Raw genomic sequence first — 26,743 nt, 5'->3', positions numbered from 1 at the left:
AACTCTATTTTTCGGGTAAAATTCCTACCAAGTGGAGATAAAAATACGATGCGGACAGCAACCTGGGCATCATTACAAGATCAAGAAGTGCTAAGAAAGGAAGCTCACATGCTGCAAACAAGAAGACTGCACCCCTTTTACAGACAACTCTTGATAAGGCTATCTAATCTTTGAACTCCCTATAAAATAATATGCTACTAATAAGGACAACTCTTGTTTTCTTAACAGTAAACAAAATAGATTCTCGGAATTCAGTGTGATGGATCTCACGCGCACAAAAGATGCTTGTTCATAATGCCAACACAATCCAAGTTTTAAAACAAACATGACGGCATTATGCCCTGTTTATCCTGCACTTCGTTAAACAAAATTCATGAACAAATCTCAACTTCAGAAAAGATTAACTTATAGTAACATCACGATCATGCCACACCAATCATATATACCTTTGGCCTGGACTCAAGAAAAGGGGAAAGAACTAATTGATCGATTGGGTGATAAATCTGACCCTGTGCACGGAATGTATAAACTCCAGATCTATTGTTGCAGAATCGTTGATCCAAGACAACCCCAAGAGAGGTAAAGGAGAAGTGAGAATTGAAGTAACCTATGTTATCCCGGAAGTACTTTGCATCTGGATCTTGGCTTGTGTACAGTCGACGTAATTCATCGGTATTGATGGAGTTACTATTTTAACTTTTCCACCCATGCAACAAAATGTTGGTCTCTCATACTGGAACCTTTTTGCATTGCAATGTCGACAATTAGGAACCTGATCTAAAAAATGATAATCGGTGGGTAAATTTTGATATATACGATCATATGGATCCATCTGTATGCAACTTGGGATAATATTTCTTTCTAGATATGATTGGAACTCAAAACCTGCAGAGTTTTATTTGAAAATATTAGAAATACAAGTCAGACCTGGAAGTATTATTGTAAAAATAAGTCAAGTAAATACATACCTTGTCCGCTAAACATATAACTTTCATCATGATGGTTATCATATTCAAGCACCTCTCTATTGTCCCCAATATTATCTGTCGTTTGTGAATCATAAAAATCAGGTGACATAATATTTTTTCTGAGCATAATAAGTAAAATCAGTGCAAGGTGGTACTGAAATTACCTCGAATGATGACAGGAAAAGAATCCCTTGGCACGTAGATAAGATCTTCATGTTCAAGGTTGGTATAATCTTGTAGCTGCACAGGAGTCGTCCAGTTGTACGTTCATTGCTAATAATTACTCCATCATGTGTATGGTGTGCACCATTCGAACTTACTTCTTGAGACTTTCTTCTTCGATCTCTTGTACTCACGGCTTGTTTGCAAGTATGTCTCTCCTTGTTCAGGTGTCAACTGGGAATGGCAGCTAGTGGTGCATCGGATCTTACGTCCACCATGGCCACTAATTCTGTTATATATTTGTGCATCGGCTGCAGCTTGATTTTCTGAAGAAATAGAAGATATATATATACTCCAGATGGACTGATTTTCATTCGAGTACCATTATTCGGGCGGCACATATTTGGCTGAAGAAGGATGTGTTGTTCAGATGCTGACACATCGAAACTACCAACTGCGGTAACTGTTTGTCACATGGCAAAAAAATTTAGATTGTAATGTTAGTAAATATACAATACATTAGAACTAAATTAATATATTTTTACCAACCTCGTTTCCTCTTTGCTGAACACCTTGGTTGATGGATCATTGAACTGTGTATATTAGAGCTTGAAGATGGAAAATCTTCTTCTTGTAACAGAGTGACTGCTATTTCTTTACCTGGCACACAAATACATATTAGTATCATCACATAATCAAGTACAGCGAAGATGATATTTTTCCTACCACAGGGTATGGTACCTTCTGTCATTCTAGAAGATTCAGTTGGCAAGTGGATGTTGCCATGGGTATTCATACTGGTGTCCCCTGTTACGCATTGTGCATTGCTACTACTTGCACTGGCAACTCGCTTCACTCGTTTGTGCTCCCGATTCCTCTGCAAATACATTTCTCTCTGATCCGATGCCATCTGCATGTACCTAACCCGGTCACGGTATCGTTTACGTTGAGAAGCATCCATTGATATTGCACCGCTTGGTTGAACCATATGATGATTTCGAGCTGGAGACATCTGAGACACAGGAAGAATAGGGACGGAACTAATTGCTTATGTGTAGTAGAAAAACATAACCAGATTGACGTACATAATACTTTCCTTTTAATAAAAAACAAAAAATGGAAACAATATGGAAACTGAAAAGGCAGTTGCAATCAGTTAATGTGGCAAAAATATTGAGCATAACTTAAAGTTTAACAACAACGTGAAATCTAATTCTTGCTGGGGCACTCCCTTGTCTTAGCCGGTGCTCCCTCATCTCATCCGTTCCTTTCTCATCGTATGGTCCCGAAAAGAGCCACCACTTCCCGACAAAATAGGTGTCGGTTCCTGTTCGAACTCCACCTCGTTGCTCTCGTTTCATCCCCAACCTCTCGCCCTCCCGTTCTCCTCCTCGCCTCCCTCCACCGCCGATTCGTGGTCTTCCGGCGATTTCCCTCCAGCGGGGAACCACGACCGAATCGTCGATCCGCAACGCGGCGCCGCGGCGCCGACGAGCGGAGCCACGCCGACGAGCGGAGCCACGCCGACGAGCGGAACCGCGCTGATTTTGCGGCGGGGGTTCTCGTTGCTCGGAGGTTTTATCAGCGCTGCGGTTCCCCGAATCGAAGATTCCGAGGCCGCCGAACGTCGTCGTCGAGTAGCCGACCGCGAATCGACGATTTCCGAGGCTGTGTGTGTTGTCGGCAGAGCATTCGGGGAAGGAGAGCACCGTCTTCGTAGCTGTGGTAAGCACTTCTACATCGATTTGTTCTTACTTTTGTGGTTGCGCCGCTTCTGCTCGGACCTCGGAATCGACGAACGAGAAGCAACCCATCGCGCTCCTCCCCATCTCCCGCCTGCAGGGTCCGCCGATTCGCTCCGTCACCTACTAGCCGACTCGAATCCTGCGGTGCTTTTGCTGCCTGTATGCGGCTGCCTCTCGGCGGCGCGGCGAGGCGTTGATTTGCGTAGGCCGCGTGCGATTGGTTGCTTCGATTTGCTTTTTTCGTATAGTCCGGTGCTTTTGATTTCCTGTTCATATGACTATTCTCGGCTAGTTAGACACGCGGATTTTACTTCTCTGTGCACCATTGCTCCTGTTCTCGTCTTCCTAGGTCATGGAAGTGTTCGTGGTTCGTATATGTGTGATTTTAGTAGTCATTTCTTCGTTATTTTGTGAAGCTACTACACCCCCGACCATAGTGTTCATGTGTTTGCTGTGTGTTCATCCTCGTATGGATGCAGTGATGATTACATGTATGAAAATGGTGATTTATACATCCTATTTGCATTTTTATACATTTGCAATACACAAACTAAGCATTGCTAGTAAGAATTTGTTCAAGGCTTGTAAGAAAATGGTGATTTATACATCCTACTGCATCTTTGTACATTCACTTGGATGTAATAAATTGTCAGTATATACATCCTTTGGGTATCAAAAATTGTCAGGACATACATTCTTTTGGTTTTGGGTGTCAAAAATTGTCAGTATATCCATCATGTCATCATCCCACTTATATGGGATGTAATTTTTGTTCCCATACTTTATAAAGGGATGTAAAAAATTATCATTACTTACATCCTATGGCTATTTTAACACTTCATATGGCTCTTTAAATTTTGATCATAGACAAGTGTGGATGATTTCGTGGAGGATGTATAATTTGCATAATTAATACATCATTTTTATATATAGCATGTAATTTTTGGATCACTTTTATTTTTACATGTGTTAAATTTTTATTGCTCAAGCACATGTGTTAACTCAGCCATGTTGATTGTGTTTGTTTTCAGGTCCTGTACTTTTGTACAAGCTTGCTTCTCTAACAGCATTTTCAAGTTCATGATGGTACTGCAGATGGTTTTCATTTTGCTTTTTTTTTCATGACTATATGTTCCTGTTCTTTTCAGCTAAAAGGAGTTTTTTATGTTGTGCTTGTTGTGCTGCAGGAATCCTCACGGAAAAAACTGACCAATGCGAGGCCAGTCTAAATTCACTAAGATGAAAGCAAAGTTGCAGCTCCGAAGCATAAAGTCGGTCGCTGGTGGAACCCACCAAGATCATCAAACTGCATCCGAGTTACCGGAAATCAAGGAAGTTCCGAGTTGTAGATGAGAAAGTTCCTGATGTAGATGAACATGTGGGGAGTGCGGTACTGACGATATTGGCGATGCCCGAGCAGTATCAAAAAGAAGAACCAGGTTTGTATATATTCTCATGTTTTTGTTGAGTTTCTTTTAATTTGGATTACATTTTTTTACATCGAACTATGCTTTTTTGATTTGTATGGCTGATAGTAGTTTCCTCTCATGCGTTTGGCAGAGCAATCTCTTTAATCGATCATCTCCCATGAAGATTGTACGGCTCTGTAAGGACTTGACTGAAGATCAACTAGCTTTGTTGGTTACTTCTGGTTTTGGAGAGATTGCCAAGATGAAGTGTTCGAAACTCAATCCTGCGCTTTGCCATTTCTTGATGGATCATTTTGATCCACATGGGTGCGCTCTGGATTTCGGTGAAAGGGGTAGAATTCCTGTTACTCCGGATTCTGTTGTTAAGGTTCTTGGTGTTCCCATGGGAAATACTGATGTCCCTTATACACTGGATGTCGACGCCACGAGCCTGATATTGGAGATGCTTGGGATTAAGGATGGTGTCCAACCTAATGTCACTTTCATTGAGAAGCAATTAGGACCATCATTTCTGCGACACACGCATATATTCGGAAGTTTGTGATTTATGTTATCAGCTCTGTTTTTGCGCCAACAACTGGAATAAAGGTCAGCCCAAAGTGCTATCCTCCCGTGATCAATACAGAGGCTATTAAAACATTGAATTGGGCCAAGTTCGTTATTGACATACTGGTTCAGACTGCAAATGCAAAGATCAGTAAGAATTGGTTCAAGGCTTGCATGCCATACATCATGGTTAGTTTCTAAAAGTAGCCAAATTTTTTGTTTATTCCTTTTTTACATGCAGAGAGAAGTTTGTGTACAAGTTGTAATGTGCATAATGTGTTGCTGCAGATATTGTATCTTGATTCACTGGAAATAACTTCAGTAGATGTGCCGGAGGATGGTACTAGATGTTGTGTCTGGACAACTCAGATGGTCAGGCTTGTTTCGATTTGGACACTGAGACAAGCAATGGTAACTTTGGTGCATTACGGGTTTGTCCTCTTTCATTTTACAAGTTTTTATGTTTTGTTTTTGGTAGTTTGTATTCTCAACGGGCTTTTGTATGTTTATTCCCCTTTCTCGCTGATTTTATTTTATGCCGCATATACAGACTCAAGCCTTGTTTCGGGGTTAAAAATTCCCTGTTCACAACAGAACCTACCCGAGTGGACAAGTTTATAAGACGTTTTTTGCCATCTAATAACTCCAATTTGGTATGTACTAACTTTCAACCCTGCAATATTATACATTGACATATACATGACTATATTCTGATCATACATCCTTCAATTTTTTGTTTTTATTTTAGGATGTCGAAAAGTACAGGCCGGCTGTTATTAATATGTGCACAATTTTCGAAGAAGGCCTGGCATCATTCATCAAATCTTTGGGTGCCACAGATGAGAAAGGCAACACAAGCAACAGTGGTCAACCGATTTTTGTCCAACCAATAGTGGTCCCAACCGAGGCTAACCCCAAGAGGAGAAGAATTACACGTCGGAAAAAAGATGATTGTCAAGGAAGTAAACAGAATCAAAAAGACGTGGAAGTGCCTGCGAAGTTGTCCCCGATCCTCGCTTACACATCGGTTGTCCACGATCCTGCGAAGTTGTCCCTACTCTGCTGAAGTTATCCCCGATCCTGCTGAAGTTGTCCCCGAAGAACAAATGGATGTAAATTCAAAGTTGCCACATGTTGTGTCCATTTGCAATTCAAAGAAGAGGAAAGCTGATGACGAGTTGCATGCCTGATGACAAAGCTGGCAGGAGTAAGCTGCAACATACCCAAGCAGAGTGTGTTGGTGATGTGCAAACTCACACACCTGATGATGCACTGAAGAAGCTGCAGATTTATGGTTCGGTGTCTAGTTCTAAAGCAGAAGGCCATTCATCAGATAAGGGGGAATCATTTCCACCTTCATCGTTGACAACAGTACCTACTGACATCATAGGAAATCAAGATGATGAGAAACACAAGCTTGATGGAGCTGCAGCTACTATTGTTGGTACACCTCCGGAAAAAGAATGCACTCCAACGGGGGTAGGAGGCCAGCGACTAGGTCAATGTCTCCGGTGATTGCGCATGTCAGTTCAGAATTTAGTCCCAAGAATAGGAGACAAAGAAATGCTGTTGCAAAGATGGTGGCCGATAGTCCAAGGAGATTAACAAGATTTGCTACAGCTCAAGCAAAGGCAAATGATGTACATGCGGGGATTCCTGGGAAGCTCATGTTGATCCGCACAATAGCATGAATAGGAATTTGGACCACCGGTTCGGCACCTCGGAAACAAACTCGGAGAGGAAACAACGAGAGCTAATTGAGGATTGCCCCTCTTTTGATCCGGGATTTGAAACCCAAGGAAATGAAGGTGCATCTCGCAGTTGAAACAGAGGGAGCACTCAAAGAATCTCAAGAAATGGTTATTATTTCAAGCAATGAGGACAAGTGGTGACTCTCTAGACAAGATTTACGCAAATGTTGAAATGCCGGTCGGGACACCAAATGCGATAGCCAAGTCTGCTGCCGAGCATGTGCTTGTTGAATCTGTTGGACCAAATAGCTCCACACCCATCCCTCAAGCACATAAGAAGAGGATTGTTAAGCCTGCCCAAAACCAGAAGTCACCATATGTGGAGTGTAGCAAGAAGGAGATTGCAACTAAGTATACAAATGAGGTCTACAACAGAGTTTGTGCTTATGGTGGTGATACCAAAGATGACCTTAACAAAAACCACATCATTGACAATGGTAGTTTCTACGTCCATCTGAGAGATCTTGCCGATTCTGTTAGGCCAGGAGCTTTGTTGAGCAACTCCACATGTGAAATGGCACTTCGAGTAATTGCTCCCGAGATGGCTGCCAAGAAGAAGCACGTGATGCCATTATGGGTAGCGGTAAGTTTCCAAACGAGCATTTTACATATCTGTTTTACATTTATTTTTCTCCGCATTATAGAACCATTTTTGGGTTTCTTACTTTCTGTTTGTTCTCGCTCATTATTGTTGTGCATGTAACACCGAATTACCGAAGACTAAGCTCAGGGGTGTCATGTGCATTCATGAAAGAAGTGTTAAGAAAATATTCAAATGTACGAGATGAAAATCGTTTGGATCATAAAGAGCGAGTTAGAATGTAACATTCTTCTCCATTTTAATTCTATTTCGTAACACAATTTTCCTTCTCCCCGCACTTACTATATGTACTTTCTACTTGATGTATGCAGGTCATGTTTCCGGCTTTGCAAGACCTCACCCCCGATATAAAACTGTTCAATGGTCACTACTACTCGATTGTGTTGAATCGAAGGCTGAAAGGTTTGAGGTGTTCGATTCAATTAGGGCTAAAGGTAACCGTGGATTACAGAAAGATTATCGGGCTATTATTGGTTCAATAAAGTACATGTGGGCTGAAAACTACATCGAGTCCAAGATTAAAATTGACAAATGGCCTACAGTGCACATCGATACTCCAATGCAGAAGACAACGTAAGTTCAACTCACTGGCCATCATTTTTTTGTTTTACCAATGTTTCAGTATCACAAGTACTTACATCCTAAATAAGTATGTGAAGAAACTACATCCCGACCATAGTGTTCATGTGTTTGCTGCATGTTCCATCCTCGTATGGATGTGGTAGTGATTACATGTATGAAAATGGTGATTTATACATCCTATTGCATTCTTGGACATTTGCAATACACAAACTAAGCAACGTTACTGCTGCATGTTGACTTTTTACTTGGATGTAAAAAATTGTCAGTATATACATCCTTTGGGTATCAAAATTTGTCACTATATACATCATGTTTAGCATATTCATCATCCCAGTTATACATCCTAAATTCACTTTTTGTATGATGTGTCTAGGTATGATTGCGGGTACTTCATGCTCAAGTTCATTGAGCTGTGGAATGGCAGGAAAATGCTTGCTGCAATCAACCCATTGGAGATGCCTATCATCAGGAAGCAAGTACACCCTAAAGTGGCTTGAATGGAGCGAAACAGCAGTACCATGGGCAGAACTTACGTTCTAAATTCACCTACAAGTAAGAAACTTCACAACATACATGCACAAACCTCATTGTGTATTACATTCTTGTTTCTCAAGAACATACGTGCTCAAATCTCTTTCTCTGCTAGGGGGTGTGAAACATTTTATAAGTCTGCATCTCATAGTTTCACCTGTGTAATAGTTTTATTTAAATGAAACCACTTAAATAGTAGGTCACATAATATATTTTCCAAGTAGAATGCAAACCATACATTTGCCACCAAGTCTCACATAAACAAAATTAAATGTACTAAATTACAAGACGCATTATTTTTATTACATAGGAATCTTGCACCAACTATATCATATCCTTGAAGAAGTTGATCTCTTTTTGTTCCGAACGATGCTCGATCTTTGATGGGCATTCAGCGGTGTTGTGTTGTGCGGAACTACAAGCTTTGCATTTGACAGGTTTTGAAGCCTTTAGATGCAGCCCTGACTTCTTCCGTTTTTCTTCAGGACGCCCTTTAGTGGTAGTCATAATAGGATCCCTTACATGTTGGTACTGGGTGTTGCTCCCTTGGCCATCATCACCTACATTTTCAGCACCCGACGGCTCCCCTTGCTTTTTAGCTTGTTTTTTCTTTTCATTTCTCTTGGAGGCTGCACTAATTTTCATTGCAGACAATTCTTTACCCAACTCACGCATGTACTTATCAGCCTAAAGCTGTAGCTTTTTCCGATTCAGCCGCTATTTTTGCATAATCTCGTCCGAGTTGTTACAAAGTGTTCCGTACGCTGCGAAGTTTGCGTTCTTTATTCGTCAACTTTTTGTCAAGCGGAACATGAGGCAACTCCACCTTCTCTGGCACAATATCATCTGGGGGCATTGTCCATCTAGGTATGATGTAGTGGTCTGGAATTTTTTGAACAGCACCTAATTGAGCCATTACTCTCAACACATGACAGCACAATATACCATCCCTTTTGATTTTTTCACATTCACAATTGTAAATGCCTTCACTCAAGTTTGCTTCCACTCTGTAGCTTCTTTTCCCATATCCATAAACATAGCCTGTAACTGGCACAACATTGAACTGTTGCCCATCTAAAAGGTTTACATTATAACATGTTACTTTGCGAATCTCAGCCCGGAACGCAAGTATATAGGCATCGTGTACACATTAAAGGCGTGCTCTTCTAGAGGCCATTCTCCCCACATCCTTAGGATCTTGTCCTCATCCTTGAATTCATTTGAATCTCTTGCCACATCAATGCTCTCCCGAAGCTTCATGTACTTGCTCAAAAAAGTGGAACGGATCGTTGTGCGGGCTGGCATACCTTTTTAGCACCGCATTAAAGCCCTCGCTACGCGCTGTAGTTTGTAGGAATGGGAAAAACCTGTTCTTGAAGTATGCAGGCACAAAAGATGCTCTGATGTCATAAAGATCTTGCAAATGTTTATTGTCACTCACATTGTACTTCAATACCATCTCTGCCCACCTATTTTCAAACTCATCAGGTGTCATGCTGTGATCAATGGTATCATTCAACTCTACTCGTAGAGGTTCATTTTTTGACATTTCATTACCTAACACTTGGCTGGGCATTTTGCATGATGTGCCATCTACAATTTCGATGACATGAATCCGGAAATATAGACGAATGGCACTTCTCATCGCAGCATCCTGATCGGTTATAATGTTAGCCGGTTGGATACCATCCATAGCTTCAAGAAAGGACTCAAATAGCCAAATATAATCTGCTTCTTGCTCATTACGTAGGAATCCACAACCAAGCTGAATAGATTGGCAATATCTATTGATTCCTATGAAAGGAGCGAAAGGCATTTTATAACAATTGGTCATATAAGTTGCATCAAACGAAAGGCAATCATTGTATGTCTTGTATGCTGCCCTCGCTGGTCCATCAGCCCAGAAAATCCTTCTAACCCGATCATCGTGATCAACATCTATCTTAACAAAGAAATCTGGATCTTCCTGTTTTATCTTAGCAAAGTGGGAAAGCAACTTTGACATATCATTTTGTGTTTGTGCGGCTGTATCTATTGTTGCCATGTAGTTACTTACATCCTTTCTTCCGTAAGGAACATTTGACAGACTTGCCGTATAGTTCTGCCATTATTGACATCACCCTTCCAGCAGAAAGATTAACCTGGTGTAGTAGCTTGACAAACTCCCTTTCTTCTTTCGGAATCCCTTTATGTGAACGCAAGAATCTTTTCAACGAGAACTTCTTTAGACATGGATGATTGTGCTCCTCAATGAACATTGTTACATGCCATTTCGACCCCTCCTCTTAACTCGAAGACGCGCTTTGCAGTCAGTCTTCTTTGTTATGGTGCGGTTCCGCTGGCGCACTGGTGGTACTTCCTGCTTGTTAATGTCTTTATTTTTGCCACTTTTGTTACATACAAACAGACACTTGTCCTTCGACAGGTCAACGAGTAGAGTTTACGGATGTGCTAGACTTTATCGAAAACCCTACATGCTTTGCATATCTGTTGTAACACATCTTTGCTTGTTCCCAACTATCGAACATCATATCTCGGATACGGCTTTTCAACGGGAGTTAGGCTAGGTGTCGGTCGAACTTCATCTTCTTCACCGAATCATCCGTTGAAATAGTGTCCCCTGTGTCGACCATCCACGAGTACGCAGATGCACTGCAGGTGTTCCCGAAGCATGGTCATTGCCTCTAACTTGCTCACCCCTATTTGCATGCTCCTCGGATTGTTGCTCGATCATGTTCTTCTTCTTGTACTTGGATTATTTAGGTCAATACCGACATTACCAAACCGAATGCCATCTAATTGCCCTCGCAAACATTACATGCCATGTCGGTTCAAGTTCGGTTTTTACTGCAGGTTTACTCTTTAGTTCGGTTCGGTTTACTACATATTACATGCCATGTCAGTTCAAGTTTTCATACATATTACTACAAGCAACAAAATCAACTAACAACTTTTTCTATTATTTCTATGTAGTTTTCAAGTTTCGAGCATGACAGCAGTTCTCGCTGCTCCGGGAGAAGTAATGGAAGAGGTTCTCTGGCAAAGTTATTATACATCCTGTTCTACTACTAGAGGTTCCAATGCAAGGAAAAGGTTCCATTTTTTTGCAATAGAATGTTTGATGTGGACATGGTCATACTTCTCTGAAGATTGCTGTCCTGGAAGGTTTGATGTGGACATGATCATACATGTAGTATATCTTAAGGGGAAGTTTCTAGACAACCTGGATTACATGCACTTTTGTCTGTTTTCCTTGGATTTCATGCATGCTATGAACAGATCTGGAGGTGTAAGAACCAAAAAACTTGCCTGTAACTTTTCTGACCTTATCAGGATGTTCTTGCACTGCCCCTGGTGGTGGATCTTCGTTGCCTTCTACCTTTTCTGTTTGTGTTTTGTTTCGAATTTCTTGCATGTAATTTTCCCTTTAAGCCTTCTTGCCGTCCATGGTGGTTTCTGGTAGCAATGGCGGCTGGGAGGAAGAAGGGGTAGGGGATGGAGAAAAGGATGTGCCGGGAGCAGGTAGGGTTTCTTCTCTCCTTTTCGTTACAGCATATCTGGACAAAACAGCTGTCAAATCTGGTGGACCCCGTACCAGGGAAGGGATCTTTCCTTTTCTGTTACATGTCGCTGTCAAGGGTGGGGCCCGCATTCTATTTTGGGAAAGTTCCGGGTTCCGACAGGGGGGGCACCCTGTAGGACTAAACAGTCACCGCGCACTGTGTAGCCACACCCTAACAACAATCACTTTTTTATTAACAGTGAAAAATACGATTTCATTGGTGTAGAAAAGAATCAAATCGCTTGCCTTACACTGGACTGAACAAAAACCAAACACTTGGTGTGCGAAAAAAATAAGAGTGATAACACACAAATAATAGCCAAATAATTTTAGTGTCATGACTATCAAGAAGCACCACATGTGCAGCAATCTGACGCAGATGAATTGTGAAAAATCATAACCATCATAAAAAAATTAACAAAGGAGAGCGACTCACATGTGGTTTCCTCCTGTAGTGTTGGCTTTCCACACCAGTAACGTGCCTTGTGCAGGGTGGGCTTGGGTGTATACGGATCGTATATGTACGTACGTACACGACAGCGCCGCCGGAAAGAGCCAAGTCAAGAGGAGCCAATCTGGATATGCAACCAAGCTGGTAATACTTCAGCAAGGCGATGGAAGTAGAGCTTTAGTCGGATGTGAGCGTCGAGATGCAGGCGACGGAAGGCCGGAAGCACCAGCAGAGTCAAAGAGTGGATGCGTTGGTGTGATGTGCGCGGGAAGAACGAATTGAGCATATCGCGGGCGCGGCCGGCAATCGTTTTGAGAATAAAATGTGATAAGCAAGGGTGTGGAGCTAACGGCATCTCCAACCGGGCGACCCATCCCGCGCCCGCGCGTCCGAATGAGTCGAGGCGGATAAAATCCCGGCCCAACGCGGGGACGCACCGTAAAAACGGACGGCCGCGGCGTCCGAAACGACGCAAACCTGACCCAAATCTGGGCTAGGTTTGCGTGGCCGCGGATGGCACGCGGCGTCCGCTCACGTCCGGGCGCTTGTCGTCTCGGCTCCCCTGGGACCGCCTGTCGGTGACCCGGAAGCCTATTAAATGGGGACTGGAGGGGATCTGGCCCTCCACTCCAGTCCCCACTCCACTCCCGTAGCGAAACCGCCGCCATGGCCCCGAAGCGAGTCTTCGCTCCCGGAGCCAACGACGACGAGGCGAGCAGCAGCCGGCGTCCGCCGCCGGCGCTGCGGGCCGGCGGGAACCACGGCGGCCTCCACATCGGAGAGGCCGCCCGCGGCGGCGCGGCATTGCCGCAACCGCCGCCGCTGCTGCTCGAGCCCAAGCCCGAGTCGTCGGAGGAGGACCCCGACTACCGCGCCGCGCTGCTCATCTCGGCGGCGAAGGAGGACGAGAAATGGCCGCACCTCCAGGCGGCCATTCGAACCTCCCAGCTGGAGGAAGCGGCCCGGCAGGCGGTGGAGGAAGCCGAGGCCTGGGAGCTGTACGCCCAGGCCCGCCAGGCGCGACGGGAGGAGGAGGAAGCGGCGCGGCGGGAGGAGGCCAGGCGCCGCGCGGAGGAGCAGCGGCGGCACGAGTCTAGGCGCCGCGCGGAGGAGGAGCGGCGCCAGAAGGCCGGGCGCCGCGCCGCGGCAGAGAGAGAGCGGCGCCTGAGGGAGGAGGCGGCTCGCTCCGTGCGCCGCCGCTACCTCGGGTGGCTCCGGACCCCCGCTCGGCTCGGGAGGAGGCCCCGTGGTCTCCGTGGCCGGAGTCCCCGACGCGGTCGAGCCACAACGAGTGCCTCGCCACCCGGGGACGTCGTCGACGCCGACGATGCCCACACGGCCTAGGCGGCGCACCGGCGGCCACCGCGGCGACCAAACCCTAGCTTAGGGTTTTTAAATTTAAAGCCCATATAGGGCTTCTTTTGTTAGTTATTTGCCCAAAATAGGGCATATGTTTAATCAAATATAGTTTAAATTTTCATTTTCATTTTGTTTTTATTTTTTTTCGATTTTGCGGTGCGTCCGCGCGTTGGACGCAGCGTGCGACCCAAACGGACACACGGACGCGGGCCGCTGTTCGGGTGTCCGTTCGGCCACCCAAACGGCCCAAAACGGACGGCCCAACGCATCCGTTTGGATCGCCCGGTTGGAGATGCCCTAAGGGCTGAGGGGCTTCCAGGTTCCAGCGCGGGAGGAGCGGGAGAACAGTAGGAGCGAATCCGGTGGATTACAGCCGTTCGGTTTTGCACAACACATGATGATGAGGTTGAATTGCATGATGATGTACGGTGGATAGCAACACATGCCTTGAAATCAATGGTCAAAAGTGGTTCTTCATTGCATGGCGGGAACATGAGACGGGATTGAAAATGCACACGCAGGAAGCAGGCGTTTCTTTGCAAAATGCATAAAACATATGGATAACTGATCTAGACCATACATTTGCAATCCAACAGCACATATTTCAATCTCCACTGAAAGTGAGAACTTGAGAACTTAAGTAGGTGCCAGTTCATCACATAATCGAGACCACATGAACTAGACAAAGGAATGCACATATAATTAAATGTGTGTCATATGTTATGCAAAAATTACACTGAACTGAGACAACTGCCAGTGTGTGTCAGATAATGATGATTCCTTAATCATTATTCCACTAACACATCTATTAGAGTTGTCAAAAAAGAACTGATGCAAGTTGCTGTCAACCAAAGAGGGGTATTACATAACAGAGTGATCCTTCTTAACAAGAAAGCGCCCACATGAACCATATCTCCATTGTTAAGGTGAGATCGATTTAGAACATGTTACAGTACCAGATATTCTATAAACTAGGGCAGTAAAGATGCTTGAGGCAATCACATGCTATTCTGCCAAACCCATCTTTTCCCCATAATGGACCATATGAATTTTGAAAGATATAATAGGAGAGGCCTTCAGGTGTCACGCCATAGCCTAGAATCACCACACAATGTGAACACACCTGTCCCATGATATTTGTTTCATAGACTGCATCTTTTGGAATATTATATATATCATCAGGACCAAGCCTGTAGTAGTCTGTGGTGATTCTGAAATTCCCGATCAGTGCTGTCCCTTGCGTGATTTTCTCCTTGACCTCTATAGTGTTAGCCTTACTAAGGTCCTCAAATCCTTTTATGCGGTATCGTTGGAAACTCTGAAACCAAAACAGCCATTAGAATGATTAATTATGCACCAACAACCAACAAATACTAATGTTACTCTCAGGTAGCATAGTAGCTTCCAATCTTTGGCAATGCATTTGGGTGTACGAATGACATGTATCAACAACTATTTCAGAGATTAACTCAAAATTAAAACTAGTTCAGAGGCATATTGAGTGCAAAAGGTAACATTAATCATACGTCAAAGTTCTCTTTTGCGCCATCATATGCTTCTTCGGTTACGATGCCCTGCGCCTGCATTCTTTCTAGACAGTAGTCAAGCGTATTGCAACCTTTCCTTGAATTTGTCTTGCGAAATGCCGTGACTAGATCTTCAAGATGATCAGGTGAGAGTTTTAGAGTAAACTCCTCTGCTTCATTACTTCCACTTCGAGCGAAAACCGCATATTCTCTCTTATATTGGGATTCAGTACAGGACACCGTTGATACATATGCACATTGCCCTGTAAATTGTCAAGTTTCAACACTAACAACCACAGAGTGGAAGACAGAGAACAAGTCTATACACTTACCTCTTCCCTGTGTCCTAATTGATGGTGAAATGTTCATATTATTAAATTCTCTAATTCTCCAACTGATGTCAGAGGGACCTGCTACTTTGAACACTGTCATATGAAACAAATTGATTAAAATTCATGAGAAGCTCGCACAAGTAAAAAGTCATTCCTAAACTATATTGGTGTATATGGTGAAAGAACGATACTGACCATAAAGTTCTTTGTCAGGTAGTAGCACATCCTGAAAATATGTCCAGTTTAATGATTAGTTCATTATATCTTAAGTCCTAGGTCCAATGTAAATCAGAAATACACTATAAAACTATAAAAGGCTATCTTAACTCCCATTTAAGCTAAATATTTAGCATTTATTCAGACTGTCATTCAATTAATACATTAAATAAACTACTCAATATAATTAGCTAGTAAAGAAATGTAGCGGAGGTGTCAAAAAAAAAATGTAGCGGGAAAAAACTGGGACATGGATACTGCAGAGGGAGTTATCTTATCTAGCATAAGGACATGATTGCGGTTCAGACCTGCTGCACTTGGCAGGCATCTATACAAAACATATAAATTCAATATACCTAAAGTCCTAGGTCCAATTTAAATCAGAAATACACTAATACTACAAAAGTATATCCTAATTCTCATTTAAGCTACTGCATTGAAGGAAAAATATTTTTTCATTATTCAGACTATCATTAATACATTATTAAATAAAAATACACAATATGATTAGCTAGTAAAGAGATGTGGCAGAAAAAACAGGGACATGGATACTGCAAGGGGAGGAAATCCCTCCGGTGACCAAGAAATGTGGTAAACTAGAATATGAGTGCCAGCTCAAACAATATAGCTACTCAATGAAAAGTTTCTTGCAGCAAAGTACAACTCAAGACATAAGGGAAGATAATGCAACAAAAAAGTACATTTGTATGATAACCAGACTCACATTAACCATTATGTCCCAAACCAAATAAAGTTAGTGTATTTGTCTGTCAGATAACATCAAACAATCAAGTTTAAGGTAGTCTAACTGAGTGAAATGGCTGGCATGTGTCACATTTCTTGCAGACATGTTCTTTAGAGAAATATTTTGCCAATAAACTACCATATCATTCCACTACAATAGTTTAAACCTATGGATGTGGTCAAATATGACAATCAGCAGATAGACAATATAATCTCGTGGGGGGCCATTTTGGCCAACAGACAACGGTAAATTCTTATATTCCGCGTATATCTATGACATTTTACACTCTTCAGATGTGGAATGGACTGAATCACTTTAAACTGAAAAATTTGCAATGAGATCTTATTAATTCATCATTGACCCGAAGGATGAACATTATCCACCATTTACATATGTTCACAGACATATTAATAAAACAAGATAAAAAATGGTACAATGAAACAAAACGAAATGCCACAAACATGGCAACAAGGAAAAAATGAGATCTTATTTATAATGAAGATGGCACAAATCTAAACACACAGGGCACAAGGTAAAATAGCAGAGCTCAGCAGAATCTAGGATCATTTGAATGTCAAGAGAGTTAGTAATGAGCTTTTCATGCTACATTATCTAAAAATAGCCTTAAAGGGGAATTTTCCACACTTATGAAAGTAGAAATGATGTGAAACCCTTATGATTTAAGTTAGGAGATTTTTCCGTAACACTACCAAACATCCATATGTTTGAAACACCCACCCCATAACCTAGTAAGACTGACCACAAAAATTATAACTAGGATAAGTCCTTTCAGTGACAAAAACACACTACTACTCAGTTGAATTTGCCAGAAGTATATTTAAGGAAATTTAAGAAGCAAGGGGGTTCAGACATAGTCTAGTTTTCTGACAAGGACTGTCAACACTAAAAAGGCAGTACATGATGCTGTAGCTGCTCTGAAACGATGCCTAGGGTATACCCTTTTTCATTGTAATTGTGATTCTAGTCTACTGGAGTATATGGACCAGTCTGCAACATCGGGATAGCCCTTACCATCATCTCCCTAACCCGTCAGCAAATATGTTTTTAATGGATAGTCAAGCAAGCGCCAGCAATAGGTCCTCGACTCATAAACTTTGCCAAGAGCATTTCAGGCCTATGAAAATAGAGATAATGCTCCAGTTTACTGTCATTTATTCTCTGTAACACAATTAAATTTGGCACATCTATCACACAAAGTTTAAAGGTAACAGGATCTTCTTCTTAAATACTTGGATCATATAGACTTCTAACAATTCTGGACATTTTTCTCTACAGAGACTACAAAATTCTTGGTTGAAATAACAGGGGTGAGGCTACGTATACAATCATGTTTTGAGGCAACAAAACCCATGCATTACTGATAACTACAGAAACCAGAAAACAATCAGAAATTGGAACATACCTTTGTAAGGCGGCTGAACTTTTCATCATACAATTCCCTAGCCTTGTTGACTTCTAGATGAAGTTCATTCAAAGATTTCTCCAGCTGAAAATAGTAGATGTTAGTGCTGAAAGATTCTAAATAAATTTCAGTAACAATAGGAAATTCTACGAAATTCCAGCACGCACACCTTCGGGATTTTCTGCTTCACAAGTTTCTCACATCCAATAAATCCCACAGAAATAATTTGTTTTTCCTGATAAATACTTGAGACATTCTTACAATGGGAAGAAAGTTCAGCCACAGCTTGCATGACGGCAATAGAACTCCTTGACATCAATTCAGTGGCCTCCAAAGTCCTCAATAAATTGTGCAGATTGCAGAACTGTGACCTGAAATCCTGAGAAGTATCTTTGCAACATACAAGATCATCCATAACTTGACTCTTCTGGAACAGAGACTCTTGCAGATCAAGTATTGTTTGCAAACTGATAGTCAATTGTTCAGAACACATTTCAAGAGTTTTTGGAAACTCAGATATCCATAATAACTCAGCATTGATACGGCTGTTATAACGGGAGAACTGATTAGAAATCTCTAATGCATTCTTAGAGACTTCCTTACTTCTCTTGTTAAGAGTTTGCACCGCTGACAATAGTGGGTCACTGTGATCAAAATAAAGATGCAATCCGGTCTCAAGATCTTTCAGGATTTTATGATTTGTTCGACACATCTGTTCTAGTGATGTAATTGTAGGGCCTGTAAAACAGATGACATACTGTCAAAGAGCATTGTACGCAGTTTTCAGTAAAAGGCATGCGTTTTGTGTTCTTACCAAATTCCTCAACAAACCAAATAGGCTGACATCCAAAGAAATCAGCTGGGTTTTGTTTCCCCACTAGTTCAGCAATAGTAGGCTTGTCTGCATTATCAATGAAAATTTCAGTTAAGTTCTTCAATTGCACTAAATGTCAACTATAACAATTCATTCTAATGTACCTTTCAAAACAATATATGCTGAACCTTCCAAGTCCTGAATCACTGACTCAATGCGTCGTTTGAGATCTTGTAAAACTTGAAAATTAAGTACATTGTTATGTATCTTGTTGACCTTTCGTGTAAGTTTCTAATAACAAGGACAAGGTAAAATTAGTTAGAACGTACATGGTTAAGCATGGCAGTGTTCCTTTATAAAATAAATATATCACAACATTCACTATTAACAAATCATTGGCTTACATCTTGTTCTGTCAAGCGGGTAGTATACTTAAGAAACTTCCTTAACTGTGAGTCTACATAATGTGTCGTCGTCACCTACAAACCACCACTGAATGTTAGCTCATACGTGTAGCAGCTTCAAATAGATGTAAAGGGCTGAGCTGATGTTTAATAGCTAGTTCTCTGATGTAAAACCTAGGCTCCCAGCAATTGTATTGTACTAAATCATATGGCTTCATCCTATATATCCCTCCACCCACCCCCTTTCTACACAACTTGCATTTGACTCTGTAAATTTAAGGATGAATCAAGACTACAAAACCCCACCCCATGTCATGTGAAATTTTCAGAACTTGCTGTGCTAGGAAAAAGAAAAGGCTTAGATCTCTACGAAATACGTATATATATTGCATAAATACAAGTATCAGCACGCAGAGAAGTGAGGAGGAGCAGAGCATGCATAAGAAAAGCACCTTGTGGCTAGGGGAGGCCATGGAAGAGCAACGGTAGAGGCAACGTCTGGGTCCAGCAGCGTGGAAGGGGGGAGACGCACCACGACTTGGGGAGGTGGCAGAGACAGGAGCGCGCCTGGGAGCGCGAGCGGCAGATCGGGTGGGGGCGCAGCCGGGAAGGACGGCAGACAGAGCAGCAGGTGGGCTATCTTGCCCGCCGCCGGCAGGATCGAGCGGGGTATGGGAGCAGGATGAACGGGATCACGCCCAAATTTCAACCCTAACACCGTCGGCCCTGTCCATTCGAGGGCTTCCTTAGTTGTGTTGTTTCCTAGATCTGCCTCTTTGGTAGGGTTTTTTATATGAATTTTAGACCTTAAGAATTTTTCCCCCAAAGTCAATGATTCGGTGAATTGATTCCTACAGATTTTTTTTCCGAACGATTCAGGTGTACTGCATTTTATAAGAAATTATTATAAGCCGTCACTAAAATCTCTTACTCCCTCCATCCTGAAAAGGAAGTCGCAGATTTATCGAAATTCAAATGTACTTAGTATTCTTTTCAGAAAGGATCAAATGTACTGCATTTTTAGTATTTTTCTTTTCTTGTGATGCAATAAAGCAAACCGTAGTTATGAGTATATTCAAGTTTGACTCCACATTTGACACCATAGTGTGTTAAAAAAAAACATTTGACACTATAGTTTTTTTTTTACCTGGTTTGACACTATAGTGATGCAAACCATAGCATGGCTTTGTTCCTAAATATAACACGTTTAGGAACGAAGGGAGTAAGTATTTATGGTCGGTTGGCCGGTGATCCGTGATTAATTAGTTAATTGGCTTATCCGTCACCCACCAAGTTTGGCTCGCTGAATTGATGGTTTTTTTTATAACACCATTATGTTTATTTCTAATGCATACAACTCAACAATGTTCAGCCATAAATTTAAGGGCAACAATTCAAATTCAAAGTTTTGAACATTGAAAAGACTAGCACGTAGTTGCAGAAGTTGAATGCTGGTAGCAATAAAGTTCCTTTTTATTGCATAAGTTGTTCTCTTATGCCATCCTAATGCCCATATAAATAAACTGTATCAACATACATATCAAACAAATAAACTACTGAAAATATCAACACATATGTCTATGTATGATAATTGCTGCAACAAGTGGTGGAGCCAACGGGAAGGAAGGGTGGGGCTAAGATTTGTCACAACCCATGTGTCTTCCATAGAAAATAAGAAGAAAAAAATGAAAAAGACCTAGCCCAAGTCAGGTATGCCCCACCCTATCAAAGTGGCCTGGATTCACGGCAATCGATTTCTTGGAAACTTAAGAGGTGATTTTTGAGCGTGAGCAAACCGTAAACAATAGTTTTTATAAGAGTAAGATACTAGCAAATGTTCATCAAACCACATAGATCAGACAAAAACACGACATGGTTGGAACTAAATGCAACAAATAAGATGTCCCAACATACTCGACACAGTTCACACTAAATGCAAGATCAGACTCCACCACTTCAACTACCACTTCCGGCGCCTCATCAAAAACCTTTGCTTACCGAAGCAGGGGGTGACGTGAGCCACGCAGCAGTGGTAGGGGGTCATCAGCGGAGGAGGATGTGACCGAGCCAGGTAAGGAGAAAGGGGCACACCATCGAGCTCAGGGGCCAAGCAAAGGCGGGCTGTGGCTTCGTGCCGAGGCAGGCAGCAGCTCCCCCCCAAGAGGAGAGAGGGGGTGGAAATGCGACGACGAGCGGCAGAAGGCAACTGATGATGCGGGTGATAATGGTAAATGGTCTAGCGCTGACTAGGTAAGGCGTTGCTTATCTAATTCAGGGCTCCTTTGATTCATAGGATTTGTAAAGGAATTGTGTAGGATTTTAATCCTATGAGAAATTTTCCTACACAAGTAGTTTGATTCATAGGAACACATCCTATAGAAACTAATCCTATAGGAATCTTACATTGTAAATCCTATAGGAAAACAAACATTAAGTCATACCTCATGAAAAAATTTCTTTGCTACAATCAAACACACTCCATCTTCACATAGAATTCACATAGGCATGACATCTCAATCCTATGCTTTTCCTATTTATATGCTTTTTCTATCCCATGAATCAAAGGAGCCCTAATTTGTGATTCGGGATGCAATCTCAACTCGACCACCAAAAAGGTAGAGTTCCAATGTTTGGGAAGTGAATTCTCTAAGTGGAGCTATCCTGAACACCCTCTAAGTAATGTTACATATTTCTTACAGGTGGAGTACAAACCGAGTAGGATAACTAATGAATAAAATATTAAAAAACGTTGACCAACGGGGGAATGATCCCTCCCTTGGCTATACGTTGTTAGGTAGAAATGAGACTCTCCCCGCGGATGGACGCTAGGATGATAACCCGATTAAAGTTCGCCCCTCCCGCGAAATTACCGCGTGATGGGGATTCGAACCCGGGTGGGCTGGCTGCGCACTCGCCTTGTCTTGCCACTGAGCTGGAACTCAGTTCTCAAAAAAAACGTTGACCAACGGGGGAATGATCCCTCCCTTGGCTATACGTTGTTAGGTAGGATGAGACTCTCCCCGCGGATGGACGCGGATGGATGATAACCCGGTTTATTTGCCCCTCCTGCGAAATTACCGCGGATGGGGATTCGAACCCGGGTGGGCTGGCTGCGCACTCGCTTCTTGCCACTGAGCTAGAACCCAGTTCTCAATGAATAAAATATTGGATAAGAGTAGACATATCATCAACCTGATCGTCTAATTTGTTTCCCCTATAAGTTTACACTCGAAGCATTATGGGAATGACCGAATGGGGCCGAATGAACTACAATTATCTGTAGTACTTCCTAAAGAAGTGTAGTGGTTTCACGTGGACACTTTTGAACTAAAACCATTACTTCCTGCGAGTAAAAGAGTCATGTTTGACGAATCATTATGAGTATGTTCGTCTATATTTAAAAGGAAGAAATAGTGCAACTAAAAATATATAGTTGAAAGGTGTATAAACAAATAATAGCCCGGGTCTACATGTGTGCGTATATGTGCCATATATTATAGGAATTTTCAAGTCACGCTGATGACGGGCATGGCATGGTATTGCAATTTCTTATAGGAAGATCAAGCGTGCAGTTTTGTACCTGAAACATTAGAAGTGCGATCACCTGTTTCACCTACAGCGATCCAGCCCGTCCTGATGTACTGACTTGCACTTTCTGTAAGAAACGAAGGGGAAATTAAGGAGTCTTTGTCAGTAGAACATCTGATCAATGGAGACAGCACGTAAGAACAGAAGATCCATCGAAGGACATATGGAATTAATCATGAAGTGCCATCTATCCACCGATCCACCGATGCCTAACTTCACAATATGCAGATCGATTCAAGATTTGCTTCTTCTTGTGCCGTTGCGCTGGGCCCTCGATCGGGCCAGAAGATGCGATGGCCGATACCCACCGCGATGTATCTGCACGCGTTAGGTCGCCCGCCGGCGGCCACCGGCTCGGCGCCCATCTGTGAAAGGAGGACATATTTAGGGTTTCGAGGTACGAAAACTGTTTTTTTTAGATAATGAAGGCGAGCCTTACTCGTTAGAGTTTCGGCTTGTTTTCCTCGGGTCCACCTAAAGCCCTTGTTGTAATTGGGCAAGGCAGGCAAAGGCGAAAAACAAGCGGGGCACGGGGAAATAATAGGCAGGCCAGCCCGTGATTAGGCATAGTACTGCCAGTCGATTGGCCATTGACTAGTATTTCTGCTTAACACTTTGCACATAGATAATTCTTTTTTTTAGGAAATTAAAGTTGCATATATATCTTCTGGAGACGAAAGTGGTGATGAACAAATTTGGTTTGAGGCAAAATAATGTCTCGTCGGTGTAGGAGTTGGTACGAACAGAACAAGTGCATCACGACTGTTTTTGGATGATGTGTTTCTTCATATGCAATGGCAAGACCCTTAGGTGGAGCTGAACTCCTACATGTACATAAACGTCAGGGTCCGTAAACTTAACACATACTACTACACACAAGGTCATTAGTTCATCGATATGCATGGTACTTGGGGACTGGGAAAGTGTCTGCATCTGAATTTGTGCTGTCGCACTCGCACGGAGGAACTCAGTGGGCTGGTACAGCCCCTTCCTTCTGAAAAAATAAGAAAAAACTCCAATTCCCCCTCCTCTCTCTCTCTCTCTCTCTCTCTCTCTCTCTCTCTCTCTCTCTCTCTCTCTGGGTCTGTCGCCCTCAGTTCGATTCCTCTAGCTAGCTAGGGTAAACAGGAACAAGCATGGCAAACAGTCAATGACTGATCTGGCTCTCATATCCATCTCTCTATCTTTTCTGTGAACGTTGTAGATCGAGCTGCTCATGCTAGAGATCGATTTGGGGATGTGCTCTCGAACAAGTCAATCCATCAGCAAGCACCTGCATGGTAGAATTAGGATCCAGTCCACTGATTCCCACTCGAAGGAGCTGAGCCGAGCTAGATTCACGCGAGAGATGTGGACTCGCAACCTCGATCCGCAGCTCCCATGTCGATACATGAACCATGTGCTGGATCCACGCGCGCGAGCACAGCACAGTCAGCCAAAAAAATCAAAGGCAAAGCAGTCTCATGGAGGAGCATACGTACCCGGCCGCCGGTCGTGCCTCCTCTTCCTCTCCTTACCATCTGCTGGCCGGCCAGCGGCGCATCTTGAATTGTCTGAGCTGATTATGCGGCCGGACACACGGGACGAGAGTTTCATCCGTAGACTCTCTCGCGCGTGGAGCCCGTCCCTCTCTCCCGATTTCTCCCCCATCGCCGACGAAGGGAGCGGGCGACCGGGGAAGAAGCATTTGGGAAGAAGAGGGACAAGAAGATACCGTGCCCATCTAGTCGCCAGGTCCCGGTTTACTCTACTCCACACTGGTCTACCCTACCGGTGCAGTATAATGGGCCCACATGCAGACTCACGTACAGGCAGAGTATGTTTGCCTCGTCCATCCACAATAATTTCCGTGCAGGACGTGACAGGTTTCCTTGCAGCCGTGGGGAACAGCCCCCAACTCTGTTTCACCATTTGAGAAGGTGAGCTGATTAAATTGATTTCCTCCATTGGATGAAAATGCCCTATTTTTTGTGGTTTACTTAGGTCATCTCCAGCGGCGCGACGCATTTCGGACGCCCAAAAGTGGCCGCGAGCGTCCGTTTGCGTCGCCCCGCGGACATATTTTGTCCGCTCGTCCGTTTGCGTCTGGGTGTGCTCCCACCGGGGCGATCCATTTTTTGAATTGCAACATAGTAAAAACATTGAAAGTAGTACATAAAAATGCATAAAAACTATACAAAGTAGATCTATAGGCCTAGACTACTTGCTTCCTGACGGGCCGGCACCGTCGTTGCGTCGCTTCGTCGCTTGCTTCTCCGCCGCCTCCCGCGCGGCCGCTATGGCTCGGTGCGCCGCCGCGTCCTCTTGCAGGCACTGCTCCAGCCTCGCGTTGGCGGCTTCGTCTTTGAGCGTCTCGAAAGACTCGACGAGGGCCCGCTGCTCCGCCGCCTTCTCCTCCGGCGTCGGCGCATCAGGGTCATCGGAGGACCAAGATATCTCCAAGTCGGAGTCCTCGGCTGCAGCGGCGGCCGCCGCCCGCGGCCGTTCCAGCCTCGGCGTCCAACGCCGCGTGGCCCGCCGGCTCCTCCTCTCGCTTCTCGCGCCGCGAGTGCCGTGGCCGCGGCGTCCCCGACCGGGTGGAGGAGGTCGGTGTCGTCTTCGCAGTCGAACTCGTCGTCGGAGCTCGAGGCCGGGGAGGTGGAGTGGGAGGTGAAGGTGGAGGTGGAGGCGCGGCAGCCTGGCCGCGTCCGGCGCTGCTCATGGCGGATCTGCTAGGGCTGAGCGGAAGCGGCGCTACGGCACCGGCGGCTAGGGTTTAGTGGGGAGGAGATGAGATGCTCGCGCCCCTATTTATATAGGTCGGAGACAGGGCGACGGCCGCGCCACGCGGGGCGTCGCCATTACTACGCGCGGCACGCGAGGCTTCGCCATTAACGCGGCCGCAGACTGCCAACGCGACGCATCGGTGCCAGTACTGGCGGAGAAGACGCATCGACACTACGCACGCTCGCGGAAGCCGAGGCACGCCATTAACGCGGCCCTGCAAAGGCTGCAGCGCGCCGCCCGGAAGTAATGCCGCGGAAGACGAGCAGCTGTGCCGCCGCCGAGCGGGCCCGTGCGAAGACCGAGCGGACATTTTCCGCGACCGCCGAGCGTCCGCCGAGACGCAAACCTGGCGCATATTTGGGCCAGGTTTGCGTCTCCGCGGACGGCCCGGTCACTTTGCGTAGCGCCGCTGGAGGTGGTACACGACGCATTTTCGGTCATGGCGGACACAAACGGTCGGTCAGCGTCCGTTTGCGTCGCGCCGCTGGAGATGCCCTTATGCAAGGTTTGTGCATACTGCTCTTCAGCTCTAGATTGTTGTTTGATAGAGCTCTGAATTTGTTTAGGCATATAATTCTGTGTGCACCTTTTTCTGTCAGTTGAGTTCTTGAAATGAATGGGGAGGTCGGTTTAGAGTTGCATCCTTCATGTTTTTTGTCAACAGGAGAACCCTAGGATTATAAGCTAATTTATGATGTTTGCATTTTCGTTCAGGTATGTAATCATCAGTTAATATGATTAGTTGGTACTACGACGACAACCAAGGAAAATTAAGGAAGTTTGAGATATGCGATATGGGTCTTGAATTTGGGAATAATCTTACTGGTTCGTTCCTATGCCACTCTCTTTTGTTTCAGGTATGTCATCATCAAATAATTTCTGTGAGCTGACATTTAAGAAAAAAGATATGTTGTCATCACGTAAGAGTTTCTATTGAAGAATTCTAAAAACTTCTTTTTGCTTAAGGCAGTGAAGGGAATGATGTGCTTTCACCCTCACATTTGCTATAAAATTTTGTTCAAGGAACTAAGCGTTTAGAGAAGGTGTGTTCTGTGCCAATTAACAATTTTAAATAATTGTTGTTTCAACAGTTTCGAGGAATGGGAGTTCTGTGGACATCTCACCAATTGGTAAAATTATTAATCCGTGATTTCACTTACTTGGTAAACTTGCAGGGCCAAAGTTTGGACTCTTTAGTCAAAGATTACTTGTTTATCCCTCATTGGAAAGTTTCATGGCTT

At 43.8% G+C, this 26,743-nt stretch overlaps 2 protein-coding genes across 6 annotated transcripts; both read right to left on the bottom strand.

The window, feature by feature from the left end:
• Positions 1 to 14,367: 14,367 nt before the first annotated feature.
• LOC124691829 (thiol protease SEN102-like) lies at positions 14,368 to 18,010 on the bottom strand. The gene is made up of 5 exons (XM_047225104.1): positions 17,931 to 18,010; positions 15,742 to 15,772; positions 15,547 to 15,639; positions 15,215 to 15,477; positions 14,368 to 15,006 (listed from the first exon to the last, which is right to left on the bottom strand). The coding sequence occupies exons 3-5, from the start codon at positions 15,581 to 15,583 to the stop codon at positions 14,653 to 14,655; spliced, it is 654 nt and encodes a 217-aa protein (XP_047081060.1). The 5' UTR covers positions 15,584 to 15,639; positions 15,742 to 15,772; positions 17,931 to 18,010; the 3' UTR covers positions 14,368 to 14,652.
• A 1,148-nt stretch (positions 18,011 to 19,158) lies between these two features.
• LOC124691828 lies at positions 19,159 to 24,451 on the bottom strand. Of its 5 annotated transcripts, none has more exons than XR_006999178.1 (4): positions 23,176 to 23,364; positions 22,729 to 23,101; positions 19,601 to 19,874; positions 19,159 to 19,223 (listed from the first exon to the last, which is right to left on the bottom strand). XR_006999178.1 is itself a non-coding variant. In XM_047225102.1 (4 exons), the coding sequence occupies exons 1-4, from the start codon at positions 24,384 to 24,386 to the stop codon at positions 19,220 to 19,222; spliced, it is 522 nt and encodes a 173-aa protein (XP_047081058.1). In that variant the 5' UTR covers positions 24,387 to 24,451; the 3' UTR covers positions 19,159 to 19,219. The 5 variants fall into 5 exon arrangements, 2 of the variants coding, with proteins under 2 accessions (XP_047081058.1, XP_047081059.1); XM_047225102.1 differs by lacking the exon at positions 23,176 to 23,364 and adding an exon at positions 24,218 to 24,451 and having other exon boundaries at positions 22,729 to 22,803; XR_006999177.1 differs by lacking the exon at positions 19,601 to 19,874.
• Positions 24,452 to 26,743: the final 2,292 nt, after the last annotated feature.

Source organism: Lolium rigidum, chromosome 2 (genome assembly GCF_022539505.1).
Source record: "Lolium rigidum isolate FL_2022 chromosome 2, APGP_CSIRO_Lrig_0.1, whole genome shotgun sequence".
NCBI lineage: Eukaryota > Viridiplantae > Streptophyta > Magnoliopsida > Poales > Poaceae > Lolium > Lolium rigidum.
The sequence above is the reverse complement of the archived record's forward strand: the minus strand, read 5'-3'. Positions and strand labels throughout refer to the sequence as shown.

Bases quoted from the DNA above. Each gene is read 5' to 3' on its own strand.
- LOC124691829 (XM_047225104.1), bottom strand. From the start codon at position 15,583: ATGAACATTTCACCATCAATTAGGACACAGGGAAGAG. The intron at 15,478-15,546 runs GTAAGTGTATAG...GACAATTTACAG, and splicing joins AATTAGGACACAGGGAAGAG to GGCAATGTGCATATGTATCA. The intron at 15,007-15,214 runs GTATGATTAATG...TTTTGGTTTCAG, and splicing joins GCGCAAAAGAGAACTTTGAC to AGTTTCCAACGATACCGCAT.
- LOC124691828 (XM_047225102.1), bottom strand. From the start codon at position 24,386: ATGGGGGAGAAATCGGGAGAGAGGGACGGGCTCCACGCGCGAGAGAGT. The intron at 22,804-24,217 runs GTACGTATGCTC...CGTTTCTTACAG, and splicing joins GAGGCACGACCGGCGGCCGG to AAAGTGCAAGTCAGTACATC. The intron at 19,875-22,728 runs GTACAAAACTGC...TCGAATGGACAG, and splicing joins TCGCACTTCTAATGTTTCAG to GGCCGACGGTGTTAGGGTTG.